At 42.4% G+C, this 15,178-nt stretch overlaps 2 protein-coding genes across 5 annotated transcripts; both read right to left on the bottom strand.

The window, feature by feature from the left end:
• Nucleotides 1-97: 97 nt before the first annotated feature.
• si:ch211-132b12.7 (uncharacterized protein LOC564531 homolog) lies at nucleotides 98-7,981 on the bottom strand. 4 transcript variants are annotated; one of them, XM_062386478.1, is made up of 4 exons: nucleotides 7,735-7,981; nucleotides 4,994-5,176; nucleotides 3,239-3,438; nucleotides 98-2,617 (listed from the first exon to the last, which is right to left on the bottom strand). In XM_062386478.1, the coding sequence occupies exons 2-4, from the start codon at nucleotides 5,166-5,168 to the stop codon at nucleotides 1,610-1,612; spliced, it is 1,383 nt and encodes a 460-aa protein (XP_062242462.1). In that variant the 5' UTR covers nucleotides 5,169-5,176; nucleotides 7,735-7,981; the 3' UTR covers nucleotides 98-1,609. The 4 variants fall into 4 exon arrangements, with proteins under 4 accessions (XP_062242462.1, XP_062242460.1, XP_062242463.1 ...); XM_062386476.1 differs by having other exon boundaries at nucleotides 4,994-6,430; XM_062386479.1 differs by lacking the exon at nucleotides 7,735-7,981 and adding an exon at nucleotides 7,376-7,723.
• An 878-nt stretch (nucleotides 7,982-8,859) lies between these two features.
• ccnp (cyclin P) lies at nucleotides 8,860-14,486 on the bottom strand. The gene is made up of 9 exons (XM_062385318.1): nucleotides 14,323-14,486; nucleotides 13,209-13,328; nucleotides 12,971-13,046; nucleotides 12,534-12,712; nucleotides 11,825-11,923; nucleotides 10,768-10,923; nucleotides 10,527-10,685; nucleotides 9,453-9,631; nucleotides 8,860-9,268 (listed from the first exon to the last, which is right to left on the bottom strand). Exons 1-9 carry the CDS (start codon nucleotides 14,374-14,376, stop codon nucleotides 9,100-9,102), a joined length of 1,191 nt encoding a protein of 396 aa, XP_062241302.1. The 5' UTR covers nucleotides 14,377-14,486; the 3' UTR covers nucleotides 8,860-9,099.
• Nucleotides 14,487-15,178: the final 692 nt, after the last annotated feature.

The following is a 15,178-nucleotide window of genomic DNA, read 5'->3' on the forward strand; positions in this document are numbered from 1 at the left end:
ACTTAAGATATGTAATTGAAATAAATGTTAAACGCCATTTCAAATTCTGAAATTTATATAAAACGTCATATAACAAACAGAAGTGGTCACATTCTGATGTGATTTTTTATATTGCTTTATTTGAATACCTTAAAATTATGTAAAAATGCACTGCATAAACCACTTTCTGTTTCAAAATGTGTCATATGATTGAGCCAAAATTAGTGGAAGAATAATCCACGCAGAGCAGATGCATATAAATCACTGAGTCAACAAATTTATACAAAAACACTGTCAAACTCTCTCAGGCTCACGATGCAAACGGTGCTACATCTATGAATAAAAAAAAGGTACGACCACAGGAAAAAGTTAGTGGCTCTGTGCAAACAAAGAGAAAATCATCAAATTGGAGAGAGCTGCTACATGAGAGGAAATGGTGTAACAGATCATCTGAGCGATGTCGGCATCCAGTCTGTGGTTAAATTGCTTCCATTATAACAAGGCATGTGCTGTGTATGTTAAATGAATTGAGTTCACTGAGTGTCACAGCCTGTGGCGGTTATGCATCTTCGTAGAGAGTAAAATATCACTAGAGTCTTTAAGGCTTTGTTGGAGAAGCGTTTGAAAACAAGTCCCTGAAGCAGTGCAGTGTGAGGCAGTCTGTGACTTTAAAGGAGGAGTTTTCACTGCAACATTAGGCTCCCTGTTGTGCCTCAAATAAGATCAGTTTCCTGAAAGTGACTCTTTCGTAGGCACCAATCTTAGCGACTGCTCTTGCTCAGGGAAATACATTTATAAGAATCTATAGCTGTGTCTAATTCAGTGGCTGCAGCCTTAAGAGGCTGCATTTCAAGACCAATCGCATCACAGTGGTGCGACTGGACTGTCCCATATCAATGGCTCCTTTAAATGCGGCCAACAAATGCATCCTTCCATCCCAGAGAATCGAAGGCTCCAGCAGGTGGATCCTTTCCGACCCGAGTATTGCAGGATTCGTTGTGCTTTAAATGACTAACTGTTTTTAAAAAGAGGTAATTGCACTGGCAAAACAACGAGATGTGCAATGCTTGAGTATCACGCCTCAGCTCAGCCGAAGAATGCGGATGCAGCCACTGAATTGGGACACTCTCACTTTTACATTCAAAAATGATCTTCAAGAAATTGGATCTATTCCCATTTTCAATTAATAAAGTCAAACAGTTGTGAAGGCAAAATTAAAACTGACCTGGTATTGCACGCAGAAGTTGTCATAACTGCATTAAGTTCAGCTTGATTTTTAGCAAATTACCTCTTCCTTATAAGGAAACACATTTTATTTTCACATAAACCATCAAAAGGCTCATGGTCAGACAGCGTCTCCTCCTGCGTGTGGGTCTGTAACGTATGTAGTAGTGATAGGTGATGGTGCCATGGCAATCAGTTGCACTTAAGCACATTCATTATTAAATCAAATTTTAGATGTCAAAACTTAATTCCAGTGAAATTAATAAATCAACTGGGAACCCTGACATATTGTACAGTACGTTCTGAAATAAGCAGAGATAAAAAAAAAATCAAGAAACATCATATCCAAACATAACTACCGGTTCTCCACTAGCAGGATCTACTCCTCAAGGAACTGTAGATTGTGCTAACCGGTAGAACTATCAGGAGGCGTAAAGGTCACTTTCCCACCGGTGACAAGCTCCCTGCTTTGTTCCGACTGATGCGGTGATACAGGACAGTTCTGGTTTGGGTCCAGTAAGACTGGGGGACAATGAACTGGTGACACATCCGAGCTGTCAGTGGCTGGCTGCTCACTGTCAACTGTGTTAATACTCTCTGCTTGACCAGAAGAATCTGGATGAGGTGGGGTTAGTAAATTGTGCAGGAGCTCGAGGTTGGGGTAGCTGCAGGACTCGGACATGGCTCTGTGGAGAGGTTCCCAGGCTGTGACACCATTCAGGCCGCGGTTGGGGTTCCTGGCGGTCTGGCACAGCAGCTCTGTGTGCTGGCGCAGTTGGGAAATGTCCTGCTCGATAGCGTTGCTTTGTCGCAGCAGCTCCTTGGTGCGCAGTGCAATGTCTAACAAACCTGATTGTCTTAGGATTTCTAATGCGTTGAGGAAACGGCGGTGGCTAATATTAGAGGTGCCCTTCCTGTGAAGTCCTCTGTATGCAAGGAGGGAGGAGGAGCCGGTGGTGTGCACAGTGGACGAAGATGGAGAGCCCTGGCTCGAGCAAGCAATAGTGGAAGTGGAGGAGGATACAGTATCTCTGGGTGAAGAAGAGCATGAGAATGTTATTTTGGGTTGCTTATTAAGGTGCTGATCTAGTAGACTCCTGGTCCCTGGTGTAATGTCACTCTTATGGTTTGTGCACATATTCTCGCTCAGATTCTGGAGCTTTTCGTTTGATGAAGATATATCTGAGGGCTTCTTGCATGGGTGTGGTGCAATCCTGGAACAGGAGTTGAAAATAGGCAGGTATGTGCCGTTTCTTTTCTTGCCCGTGATGTTGGGCTTCCGGGACAAGGGCTTGTGTGGCTGCCCCGTGGTCGGCAACACGATCAAAGGGGGAGCACCGTAACTGCCAGTTTCCCAGCTTTTATCTCTCCAGAGTAGATGACCTTTTTTCTGGATCGTGTCCGGCTTGGGGATCTAGGAGGAAGAAAAAAGTATGAGACACTGAGGCAAAAAAAGGACCCAAGCTGAAAAACTTCTGTGCACAGGCTTGTGTGCCCCCATTTCTACAACAGATTGAATTAATTATGAGGGAAACGCTTACACTCAAACCAAGGGCATGTGGCATTAATCAGTTGGTAACTGACATGTTTATGAAGGAGATGTTATAATGCAATACAAATGTATACATGTCTACATAATGAACTGATTATTCTGAGCTTAATCCGACATGGCATTGTCTTATTCAGACTATTGGCTTGATAACAGAAAGTTGGTGTCCTCATACATTTCCTTGCAGGGCTGTTAACTGATTTATCAAAATACATTTTATAAAAGCACTGGCTATAACGAGGAAAGTTAGAATGTATTTTTTTGCGAACTCAAAACAGGCCATTCCAACAGTGGGAGCCAGTCACACTGATCCATCTGTGACAATTTAAAGTTTCACTTTGCAAACCCTGCTCTTGTTGTGCTGTGACTCTGTCCACTGCCCTGAGAATATAGCTTAGTGTAAACTTTAAGTTTAGAATCCTTATTAGCACAGGATTAGTGTGTATCCCTTCCCTACCTCAGTGTCTGTACCTACACCAGCCTTACCTGCTTCAGCCCCATGTCGTTGATTATGTAGTTGGGTGGGAGCTCACGTCCTGCAAGCATCAGGGTGGAATTCTCAGAATGTCTTGGCCCTGGTTCTCTGCTCTGGCCAGGTTGGGAGGTTTCTGCACACTCACTACCTCCGGACTGGCTTTTGTCACTATGCTGGTCCTCCACATCCATATGCTGCCAGTCTGAGCAATCTGCAGAGAAGACAACACAGAAATGAGGAAATCTGACTTACGCAGGAGCTGTGTACAAAGGGAAAGTTGAGCTTGTGACACAAGTTGGAAGTGATACTGTTGCATTTTTCCCCATACCATCTGGCCAAGGGGGGAGAAGAGTGACAAACATGCATAAATTCCTAAACGGGTGTGCACATAGAGCCTCATAGCATAGAACTACTAAGTACTCCTACATGGGTAAGCAAGGGAGGCAGTCATAGAACGGAATGCTATGCTGCTGAACATGCTGATGAGGAAAGCCTTCTCCATGATTGGCGTGATACTTGACATACTCATGACAGTAGCAGAGCAAAACGACAAACAAACCAGCTGTCTATTGAGGACAAGGCCTGGCACCCACTGCAAAAACACCTTCACAACACAGAGGTGTCCACTCAGTCTCAGTTCTGTTCCACTGACCAACTGAGGAAGTATTTTCCCCATTCAGTCCTATCCCTATGGCCCTGTTGACACTTGGTATTAAAATTTGTCCTGAACGTGTCTCCTATGACCACTTTTAATCAGATCTCACTCTCCTCCACTATATGTAAATAGTCATGATCGTCATTTGTGATCATGAGGACCAAATTATGTGTTTTTTACCCGGTCTGAGTTTAAGAGGTCTCAGATGTCACCATTTAAAAAATGTATTAGTCATTATGTGTTGATATTTTGCCACGAACAAATCAACGTATGGACACGGAGAACCGTGAAAATACATTTTATTAATGTGAAGCTGTAGCAGCTCAGAGGCAACAGCTGAGAAGCCAGTTTTTCATATGTGGCCCAGGATGCGTTTGTGTTCACACACAGAAACAATATGGCTACATGCGTCCCAGACCACCTCCCAATGAGGTCAGGGAGATTGGATCCAAGAACGCATTGAGGTACATAGAGATCTGAACTTAGCTCAGACCTGGATGTTAACGGGTCTGAATGCCACCCAGCAGGGGCAGAGAGATGGTGAGCTCAGACAGTTAATGCCTCTCTTAGCCTTATTTTGGACTACTTCACAGTTGATTTAAGAGGTTTAGGACAATGCACCAGGAGAACGGTCTTTTAACAGCCACAGCGGCTGAGGAGATTTTATGATCCAGTAGTGAGATATTCTCTACTGGGAAAGTCAGTCAGCTGAACTCAGTCGACCTGGGCAGGTTTAGTGTTTCAGTGTCTGCGTCATCTTTATGGGTCGTCGTGTATGGGTCCCAGACTTCAAACATTCAGTCATTGGCAGCCAAGAAATTGACACAAAACTTGAACTAAGACACCTCATTAAAGTGTCTGTGACTTTCTTTCAAGTAATATCTGTCTCCTACAATTGAGGAACCAAGTTAAAAAATTGCTACATTTCTTTCAGTCTCCATCTGATCAAATCAAAACCTTGACATGATACCCTACATGTTGTTTAAACGTCCTACACTTTACGTATGGCACTTTGTACATCCAGCTTTAATACAAGATACAACAGAGAATCCAACATATGGCAAATTGTAAATTCTCTAGTTATATTTCTGCCACATTTACATAAACTGACCAGAGTAGCCTGAGTCTTTCTCGGAGCTGCAGAGGGAGCCCCTTCCACTGGAGTCATCTGCATCTTTAGTTTCACACATGGCCAGCAGAGTCGTACTGTTTCGCTCATCTTTGACGTTCTTGCTGGATGTGGCACAGGGGCTGTGCTCGCTCAGGCAAAGTTGTTCCTTTGGCATACTGTACCCTAATGAGAAAAAACATGATGAGAGTTAGTAACCGCTAAAAAAATGCCGGCATAGAAACCCAACTTCAGACCTGTGAGGCTGTACCCTGTCTGTGCCCGTCACCCACTGCATGCTAAGACAGACTCATGACCATCGGGATAGATAGCATTTTATTTGTTTGGATTTTAGATGCAAAACACTAAAACCTACAATATAATATTCCTGCAGAATTTTTATAATTTAAAACTTATTACAGTTGCATTTGTAGCATTGAATACACACTTTGAATGCAGCACATTTGGAATGACTTCGATGACAATAAAATTCACACCCTTGTTCAGCAGCAACAGTTTCTTTCCTAACAGTTCAGTTAATACTACATACCTCCTAAACAAGTATAATGTTGCTCCTCTTCTCTTTGATAGGCTTGATACATGATTTGCCTAAATTCTGTCTTGATTTGTGCTGTCTAATGGACAAAAGATTTACACGATTCAGGAGTATTTCCAATGTTTTTTCTCCACTAGATCTACACTTGCACGTGCTGATTGTTGTGTGTCTGCCTTTCGGGGATGTAACAGTGGCAACTGATGCACAATGACAGCCTGTGCACACCATCTTTTAACACCAGACAGAATACAGAGCATAAAACTCAGCATAACCTAATAAAATGCTGGAATTCCAGCTAACCGCTAAAGACAATGGAGCACAGTCAATACATGTTTTTACAAGGCTGCTACAGCCGGCCCCAAAATAACGCTGTAGGGGAAACTTCAGTCCTACTTTGTCTACCACACAAACCTGCATGACAGGTATCAAAAAGACTTGTGAATTGATGAAAATCCTGATAACAGGCATGGAAAATAAACAAATATATTGGTTAAACTTGGATAAAACAAACTAACATTAGTACAAGATTATAAGGCTGTTAAAACAGGATTACATACTTATCTGCCAACACATTGCTCAAGTAGCTAGGATCCCATTGTTCTACAAATCCAACCACAAAGACTTAGTGGTATGCAAACAAGAAAGTGACAAGCAATTACCTATGATGCATTCAGGTAAAGCTGTCGTCAGGTGTAGATGCAACTTGTCAAACAACCAGGGGATTGTAGCTTTCTCAATAAGAACAGCCTTTCATGCGCATTCTTGTGCTGTCCATTTCTGGCTGAGTCAGTCTGGGGAATTAACAGCCAGACTCCCCCCTATAGATGTCCTCGCATGACACCAGATGCTCCGCTGCACTGCGCGCTCTGCTTTGAGTTATTTGTCTGGAAGAGAAGTAGGTTAGATGAGGTTTTTGAGTTTTTTTTTTTTTTTTTTAGTTTTTTTGAGATTTTAATCTATGCTGAGCAGAGAATGATAAAGTTATTGTCATCTAAATAAATTAGTTTATCTTGATGAAAACAGCTTGTTTGAGGGCATGAAATGTATCAGCTTGTGAAATTTGGTGCAGATTGAAATAAAAACCCAGATCGAGTGAATGTTGGTGTGGTTTCATAAGGGGACTGTAGGACTGGTATTTAGCATAGTAACAACAAATACACTTGACAGGTTGCCATGAAACTGGGAGGACGGACGGGGTATGGGTCCGGAAAGCACCCTTAACTTATGAGAAGGATTTCCCCAGGGAGTGTTTCACGGATCCAGATGGAAATCAGGCTCATTTAGATAACTGATCTGAGTGGGTAAAATTTGATGCAGCTTGATTCAACTTAAGGAGTCTTTTGGCCTTGAGGGAGGAATCTGCTATTCTAGGTGACGTTGTTGTGATAGTTCAGCCCTCCAAACGACCACCACCTTTGATAAACAGCACATCTTCCTGTTTACACACACTTCCATCTATAGATGAGGCATTTCAAACAAGCTGCAGAGGTTTCCGGGGGTGAACGTTTCCGTGACGGGATCACCCCCTGTCCTTAGGTGCCCTCTCCACCCGCCACATGTTATGCAACACAGCACTTCTTAGTCCAGCCCTCTGTCTGTCTGTCCCCTACACTCACGCGGCTAGTAAACACTTACACAAACGTACATTAACAACCAGGAACGGGTTGAAAACGATCGATACATTACACATTGTTCTTCAGACATGTTTGCAGTAGCGAACAAGCCGACAGACACATGAAATGAAGGGAGAAGTAAGGAACAGAAAGTGGCGAGATCTGACGTAACAGAGGCAATGTTATATATGATGTGTCATGTATACAAAAACCTACCTCAAAGTGTGTTAAAAGAAAATTATATACAATCAAAAAAGGTACTTTCATACTCAAGTTCATGGCGTAGAGAAATGCTAATATAGCAAGCAGGAGCATGTTGTAGCGGCTATCAACCAGAACTACAGTAATCTATTTGTACTTTTCCTCTTTTGTCAAATCAGCTATATTTCCCCACTACAATGAAAAGCAATGTGGTTCAAGCTAGTCACAATAACTCAACAGCACATCCGGTTTGTTTCAACAAAAAATAAACAGCGTTAAACAAAAAAATACGATGTTTTCAGCAACGTCATCTACTCCGATCACGTTCAGCACTATCCATTGGTTTGGTTTGATATTCCTGAAGCAGAACTTACCTGAACGTTTATCCAGCAGTTGTCACTTTCACGCTTTTGTTTTGAAATCCCGGCGACTAACGCTAGCTAGCTTGACGCCGCTGTTTTAAGGTGGCAGGTTGTTTTAGAAACAAATAGAGTGAGGGGCGAAAAAGACAATAATGACAGGCTGTGTCATTAAAGCGGGTGCGGGGGAGCAGCAGCTCAGAGTTACCACCAGCACACACTGTACTTCGCGCGGTGTTTGCCTGCTTTACCTCGGCTGAACCCGGGGCCGCCTCCCGGGCCGCGGACCACCTACCAGACACAATCAGAGCCGTCTGTGAGGAAGCTCAACGCCCATTGGTCCGCCGGGAGGCCAATCAGAGAGCAGCGCACGTGTAGCAGGCACACAGCTGTAGTGGAGGAAAAGAACACAAAGAACAGCAGCAGCAGACTGATGAAGAGTCACGTTTAGATCAAGAAAACGATAGGCGGACAAATGAGGACTCAGCTCATTCCACCAGTAACACCACCAGCTACATTCATGTTGCCTGTGATCTGAACACAGTTGCGATCGAAAGCCTGCACATGACTGAGCTCATTTTTATAGAGCAAGTGTAGGAGAGGATTGATGTTCCAGTTTGTGTGCATTTGTTTTCCTTACAAGTGAAAAAAGTACTATTCTTCACGTGAAGATGTACTGCAGCTGTCCCACCATTTTTTATTTCACAGCCAATCAGATGTGTCAGCATGCTTAAACATGTGACTCTGAAGCTTGTTTTAAAAAGAAAAAAAAAATTAGTTAAGATGAAATCAGGCCCTCTTCCGTATAACTTATTGTGAGAAACAAGGCTTTGGTTGGTCGAGGCTTTTATCATGCAGTTGTGGGTGTTATTTAATCTAAACTGGGTTTGGAACTGGGAGTGGCCAACTTTACAGTTATGCAGTGGGAAGGTGACTCTGAAGTCATTCTGTTCGATCAGCAGAAATCAGTGTAGAAAGGCAGAAACTTCAAAATTTTGACAAATTACTTGCTGAAGTACGATACCTTTGCAGCAGATACTTTATTTTTACATTAAAATGTTCAAATATAGATATTATAGACATCCCACAACCGTTCCACAAATGAAAAGACAACACATCATTACAATTCAAATATATATATTTTTTAAATCGGCTGCAATATAAGATCATAAAACACATGTGCGGCTAGCCTTGCTAAATCAATGCATGCATAGTGCATGCAGTTCTCTATCAAACAATTTGCAATAAATCTTTCAAACTTCTTCCTCACCCTTTTCCATGGTAATGCCTCAGGATCCAGAGGCGTGGAACAAACAAAAGTCAAGTACTCAAGTCAAGTACCTCTACCTTGAAGCTCCGGGATTCTGTGAGTCAGATATGTCAAGTACGTAAACCTAACAGGGCCGAGGCCTTCTTCAGACCCGGGTGTCTGCTGACGTGCATGGTCTCTGGGGAAGAGAATTTAATAAAAGTTGTACAGGTCTCTCGTGTGTGGGCTTTGGCTGCAGCGTTGGCCAGAATGTGCATGATCATCAGCAGGGCAGTCTCACTGAAACGCACAAAACAGTGAGGATTGATAGTGGATAATAAATTTAAAAATCAGAAACAGGGCTATATGACTGCAGATCTAACAATGTCGGAACTAAGGCTTGTAAAAAAGGGCATTGTGATAAGAGGCCTTTGTTAGTGCATCAAGTAATAGCAGACAGTCAGTTGATAAGGTGAGTGCACACCTGCCGACATGGATACTGGTGGCCAGGCCCCATGCAGCCTCTCCCTCCGGGGTTTGGGGCTCTTGCAGGACTTGGCGGGACAAGCAGAGGGCGGCTCCAGCCAGCTGTGAAGGGAGGAACACCACACACTGGCCCTCCAGCAGAGAGAGCTCCAGCAGGTACCGAGCCATCAACACCACCTGGTGGCGCAAGACGACAGGTTGGAATTAAACTTCAGACTTCAATTCCTGAAGTCTATTGAAAAAAAATTTTTACTTCATCTTAACATGCACATTTCTGATAAAAGTGCTATGGAGGAAGGGGTTGTTGACAGCCAATTGCACTGAATCACAACTCCCAAACCAGAGTTAAGAGCAGCTCAACATGTAAAGGACAGTCTGCTACGCGCCTTCGATCTTCAGCATAGGTCTGTGCATCGTCAGTAATTGGCCGAATTTATTGTCACAGGCAGGGAATTAAAACAACTTTTAAAAATGCACTGCAGTCCAGACATTTTCCAGAGGGGCTGTTTGTGGAAAAGCAGTCAGTTTTTCTTGAGTCAGTTGTTGCCAGATATTTACTGAAACTTTTCCAACCAGGGCCCTGGTAACGTCAGATTAAGCCCATGTTAGAAAATTCCCAGAAAATGCACATCGAACAAGTGAATGTCTTAGTGAAGATCATAACACCTAACAGCATAAACAAATATACCAATATCTCAGAATAAAAGTTACAAGATTCAAGAGCTTTTGGTGATAATGTCAAACGCTGGTGCTATGAGATTTCCAGAGCATAATTTACATGTCATGTTCTGCCTCCGACATCTAACCAGGTGCCTAATCTCACTTGATGTTGTGAACGCATATGTCCGGGACAATCTTCTGCTGCTTTCTTCATAAGTAAAAGACAAAGTCTAGGAAATATATGAACATTATTTCCACACATTTTTCGTTCTGAACATTCAACGAAATCCCATCAACCCAAAAAATTTTAACATTGCAGAGCACAGTGCAGGAAGAGTCAAACAGTTCAAACTGTTATACAGGAAGAAAAAAAAAAACAGGGTTAAAGCTGAGAAAATATTTTCAGATCTACCTTTAAACTGCAGCGAGCGATGGAGGCAAAAAGGAGAAGGAAGTACAGAGGGGGACAGTAGGTCAAATCAAACTTGAGCCCATAGAGGACTTTGCGCTCCATTCGCAGTAGCTGATGCTTTGTGTAAGTGTGGTCCATTAAGTAGCAGAGTCCAGACACCTGCAGGAAGAAACAGACATAAGAACGAGGCTTTGGGAAATCTGTCTGCTGCATTAAGATGTCATTTGTGGAAGCAGCGTACCTCAGGGAGGAGACACTCTTCTTGCTTTGCAGCAATGAAGAGGCAAACCATGCCGAGGAGCTGCAGATTGGCTGTGGTCACCTTAATCTGACGCAATGAGCAGTTGACGAGGTGTATGGCCAGATAGAGGGTCTCTTCCTGGAAATGGATCATTTCCTGGTAGGAAATAGATACAATTTAATTCCACTTGTGAAAAAATAAATAAACAACAAACTGTTTTATTATTTTATTGTATTCTTTGGATGGGTTTTAAAAGTCACTGTATCTACAAAGCAGCCTTGTAAAGATAAAACAAATGAGATGTGTCATTTAGAGAGCGCTCGGTGCACCGACTTTGCTGCTGTTGGTTAAAGGCAGGCTGGTCGTTTCCCCTGGTTTCCTTGTGTTTGTGCAATGAGAACTGGCTTAGTGTTTACCACACACGCATTTAAGTGTTATTGATTTACTCTTAACTCTCAGTAACAGAATGAATGAGAGCTGCTGTAATAAATCCTGTTTGGCCATCGATTTACTGTCAAAAACATCATGAACTACAATGGTACTCAGTAAACCGCATACCTTCTCCAAAAGTTTCCTTAAAGCCAATCAAGCTGCACCAAATTGTATCAGTTCCATAAATATGCCAGATTTCTCACTGATTATCAGTAAAAATGTTGAAAAAAAAACTCATCTCATAATGTTGAATTAAGTGATAAAATAGTTCCTGGATCCTACCCCTGTTGGGGACCAAAATGTAATGGATTCTTCACTGAACCATATCGCATCCTTCCACAGTTACGTGGAGATCAGTGTTTTTAGTGTAATCTTACTTACGAACGTCTGTCAGAGATGACAACATTAGCTCTTGGAGAGGGTTACCACTTAGAGCACATTTCATGTCAAACTATTCCTTTAATGTAGCCTGATCGCAACATAAAATGGATGCTTTTTTTAATTGAAATGAAAGTATTACAACTTTGCATAGAAAGTCAAGACAGAGCCAAACAACAAGCACATGAATGAATATTTTACAAGCTTGGCTTTGAGGATGAGGAAACCTATTACTAGCGACACTCACATGAACATGAATGAGCCAGTCTACCAGCACAGCTCGAGTGGCATCAGTGAAATGCCGGGGCAGGTCAGCGTTGGGAAAAGAGCTCCGTGTTTGAGTTCTCTGTAGGATGAAAGCAGGAAATAAGGAGCACATGGTAAAAGCTTGAGCTGTGTCTCAATTCAGGGGCTGCATCTTTTAGAGACTGCATTTGAAGACAAAACAGTTCCATTTAAAAAAACACAAATGAGCCCTTCCATCCCCTAGAAATGAAGGCTCCAACAGTTAGATCCTTCCAAGCCCGACCTAACCCAGGAGCCATTCTTCCAAAGAGGAAATGGAGCTGGCAGGCGATGAGACGTCCAGTGCCTGAGTATCAAAGTTCAACTCAACCCAACACATAAAAGACAGAGGAGCATTCAAATTTGCTCTTCATGTCTAACTTTAGCTCTGTTGCTAGGCAACAGCAATAAGGTCAGGACGAGCTGGTGTTGCCAATCACTTAAAGCCTCTGTAGACCAGACAGTCCTAGTTGGGTTCAGCGTTCACGGCCTGTGCGGCCCGCAAAAGGAAGCTGTCTTCATGGGCCAGACAGTCCGTGTCCTCTGAAGGATGCGGCCGCTGAATTGAGACACAGCTTTAGTCTTAGAGTGTTCTGTGTTGTCCCTTGTAAAATGCGTCCTGCATACTCGTACATGAAGCACTTTAGCAACCTCTCTTCATGTCGTCTTACCAAAAACATGACCAAAAACATTTCCCAGCCGTATGTTCGGTCCGATATGAGGCCTAGTTTCTCCAGGGCCGTCTCGACTTCATGGCGCAGCAGGCTGGGTACCAGCGCCTGAGGGCTGTGGAGACTCGGCAGGCCACCAGGGTAAAGAAGCATGTGCTCCTCAACACACCCATCGACATCTACACAAGATCGAAAGGACAACAAGATAGTGTAACACAACATGCAACCAGATTGGTTTCAGCTTATAAACAACAAAAAAAAAAGAGTGCTAAGAAACGCAATGTCCATGAAGAAAAATGGCTGCTTAAATTTCATTATGCAATTTTACTGTTAAACAGCAAATGCCATTCTAATAATTTCATGATAAATGTTGAAAAGTAGTTTGTGCATAATAAGGTACATTTCTCTGTGGAAATCATTGGTACTGATTGCACTACCGTCTGAGTGCGTCAGACTGTCTTCATGGAAACCCATGATGATGCCTTCACTGGTTTGCGTTAATAACCTCCTTTCCTGTAAACAGACAAACACCTTACACACGTGCAAATCACATCTGCTAGAAGAATTGTTAGAAGCATGACAGAGAAAATAGGAGACACCAAGACCATATATGTGCTGGGGAAACTAAGATGAGAAGATGCATGTTTCAGGTTATAATCAGGACAGACTGCGTACCCATCTGCATTCTGTCTCCACTTTGACAGGCACCTTCCTGGACTCTTCTACAGGCTGCCAGCGGTCTATAGGTCCACAGGCATTAGCCAAAGCTCTTAACGGGGCCCGCCTTTCATCCACCTGGACGGACAAGAAGATCTTTTACTGTTGCAAACCTAGACACCGAAAATAAAAATGTGCAGCCAGTCTTTATGACCACAACAGATGCCAAAATGTCTTTGCACCTGTGACACCTCCAATTTAGCTGCAAGAGCTTCTAGTCTAAAGAGACAGCCCACATCACCCCTGTCCTTAAATCTCTACACTGGCTGCCAGTATAAACCACAGGATGTTTTACTGCTCGTTTTTCAATCTCTTAACAGAGCTTGGTGGTCTGCCTGTGGTACCCAGGCTAAAATCTAAACATGGAGAAGCAGCTTTAGTCATTATGTAGCACAGCGCTGGAACCAACTACCCGATTATATAATGAATGATGCATTCAGTGCACCTTTTAAAACCAGGTTAAAAACTTAATTCACAAGTGCCTTTAACTAAACTATTTTACAAGGACAACCCATCATTGCATTTTATTCAACCTGTATTTAAACAGTTCCATCAATAAGCCTTAATTCTTATTGAGATTTATCCTTTTGATTTTAGCCCTTTCCCACGTATTCTATTTAATCCACTTTATTTAGCTTGAAATCAAATTGTGGCTTCAGATTATTTAATAGTTTACATTTTTTATTGTTTTTTTATTACCCTGAACAGCACCTTGAATCTACCTGCGTATTAAGGTGTTTTTGAGTCGGACTGCCTTGCGGCTGCAGGTCAGCAGGTATGTTTTTTATGGACAGAAAACAACTTGATCAAATAGTGATTCAATTGTGATCGTCAACACTGATCATCCAATCAGAGACTCTCCGACAACGCATGGCAGCTGAATACAATTACATACATGTTGGATTAAAATCCATTGGAATTTATTCAAACAATAATTCTACACGACTTGCTTATAAAACGTTACCCAGGAAATGCTTAATTTCTGCCGTCCCTCAGACACTGTTCAGTAAGGCATCTTGGTGAGACATAATGGTTGTTACACATGTAAGGAGCGCGCTGCCCTCAGGCTCACCCTCTTGTGTAAGTCCAGCAGGGGCTTGGGGTCGGAGACGCCGGTCTTGGCCATGGTTACAGCCGGAGACAGAGTTTCCGTTCCGGGCCGCTGCAGCTACTTATCCACAGGTGTCGACGGAGGCCTGGAGCAGAGAGAGCGGCCATGCTGCCCGCAGAGAGCCGCTCATATAGACAGGTGAGACAGGTGGACCCCACTGATTGGCACCCACCCCCCATAAACCAGCACTTCCTGTCCACGCTTTAAAAATCCATGCGTGCGTGTTTATGTTTTGTACAATGTTTCTATGTACTTCCTTCACATATCGTTTTTATTATTGTACACTGCATATGGCGCCATTGCCATGACTTCTACCTTTTAATCCAGATATTCAAACTCGTTCAATATATTCAAACTTTTATTCAATATTTCCAAGTTTCATTGTATTTGTTTAATAGTTTCATTCCATATATTCAAGTTTCATTCCAACTGTCAGTCAATATATAGTATTAATTTTCTTGTTTGGAATAAATGAATGCATGTTAATCTCTTAATCTTTTTAACAGCATGCCATGATATGTATTTATATTTATAAATATGTATATACATTATTAATATAGGCTATTAAACTAATTTGATATATTTAATTTGTGTGTGTGCATATAAGTATGTTTTTATTCATTGTTTTGTTTGTATGGGTGTATAAAGATGCTACTTTGGCTGGTCAGTTTGAACCATCTTGACATGTGCCGTCATGTATCACTATTCTGTTTAATCAATATTCAAGAAGCATTGATCCTAACACACTACAAACTGCTATTGTGATGTTGTGGACCGTCATTTATTGGCTGCAATGCAATGTGTCTCAATGTGTGCG

Source organism: Platichthys flesus, chromosome 4 (assembly GCF_949316205.1).
Source record: "Platichthys flesus chromosome 4, fPlaFle2.1, whole genome shotgun sequence".
NCBI lineage: Eukaryota > Metazoa > Chordata > Actinopteri > Pleuronectiformes > Pleuronectidae > Platichthys > Platichthys flesus.

Bases quoted from the DNA above. Each gene is read 5' to 3' on its own strand.
- ccnp (XM_062385318.1), bottom strand. From the start codon at position 14,376: ATGGCCAAGACCGGCGTCTCCGACCCCAAGCCCCTGCTGGACTTACAC. The intron at 13,329-14,322 runs GTGAGCCTGAGG...TTGTCCGTCCAG, and splicing joins TGCTGGACTTACACAAGAGG to GTGGATGAAAGGCGGGCCCC. The intron at 9,632-10,526 runs GTAGATCTGAAA...TTGCGCCACCAG, and splicing joins TCGCTCGCTGCAGTTTAAAG to GTGGTGTTGATGGCTCGGTA.
- si:ch211-132b12.7 (XM_062386478.1), bottom strand. From the start codon at position 5,168: ATGCCAAAGGAACAACTTTGCCTGAGCGAGCACAGCCCCTGTGCCACA. The intron at 3,439-4,993 runs GTCAGTTTATGT...TCTTCTCTGCAG, and splicing joins GAAAGACTCAGGCTACTCTG to ATTGCTCAGACTGGCAGCAT. The intron at 2,618-3,238 runs GTAAGGCTGGTG...TCTTCCTCCTAG, and splicing joins ACGACATGGGGCTGAAGCAG to ATCCCCAAGCCGGACACGAT.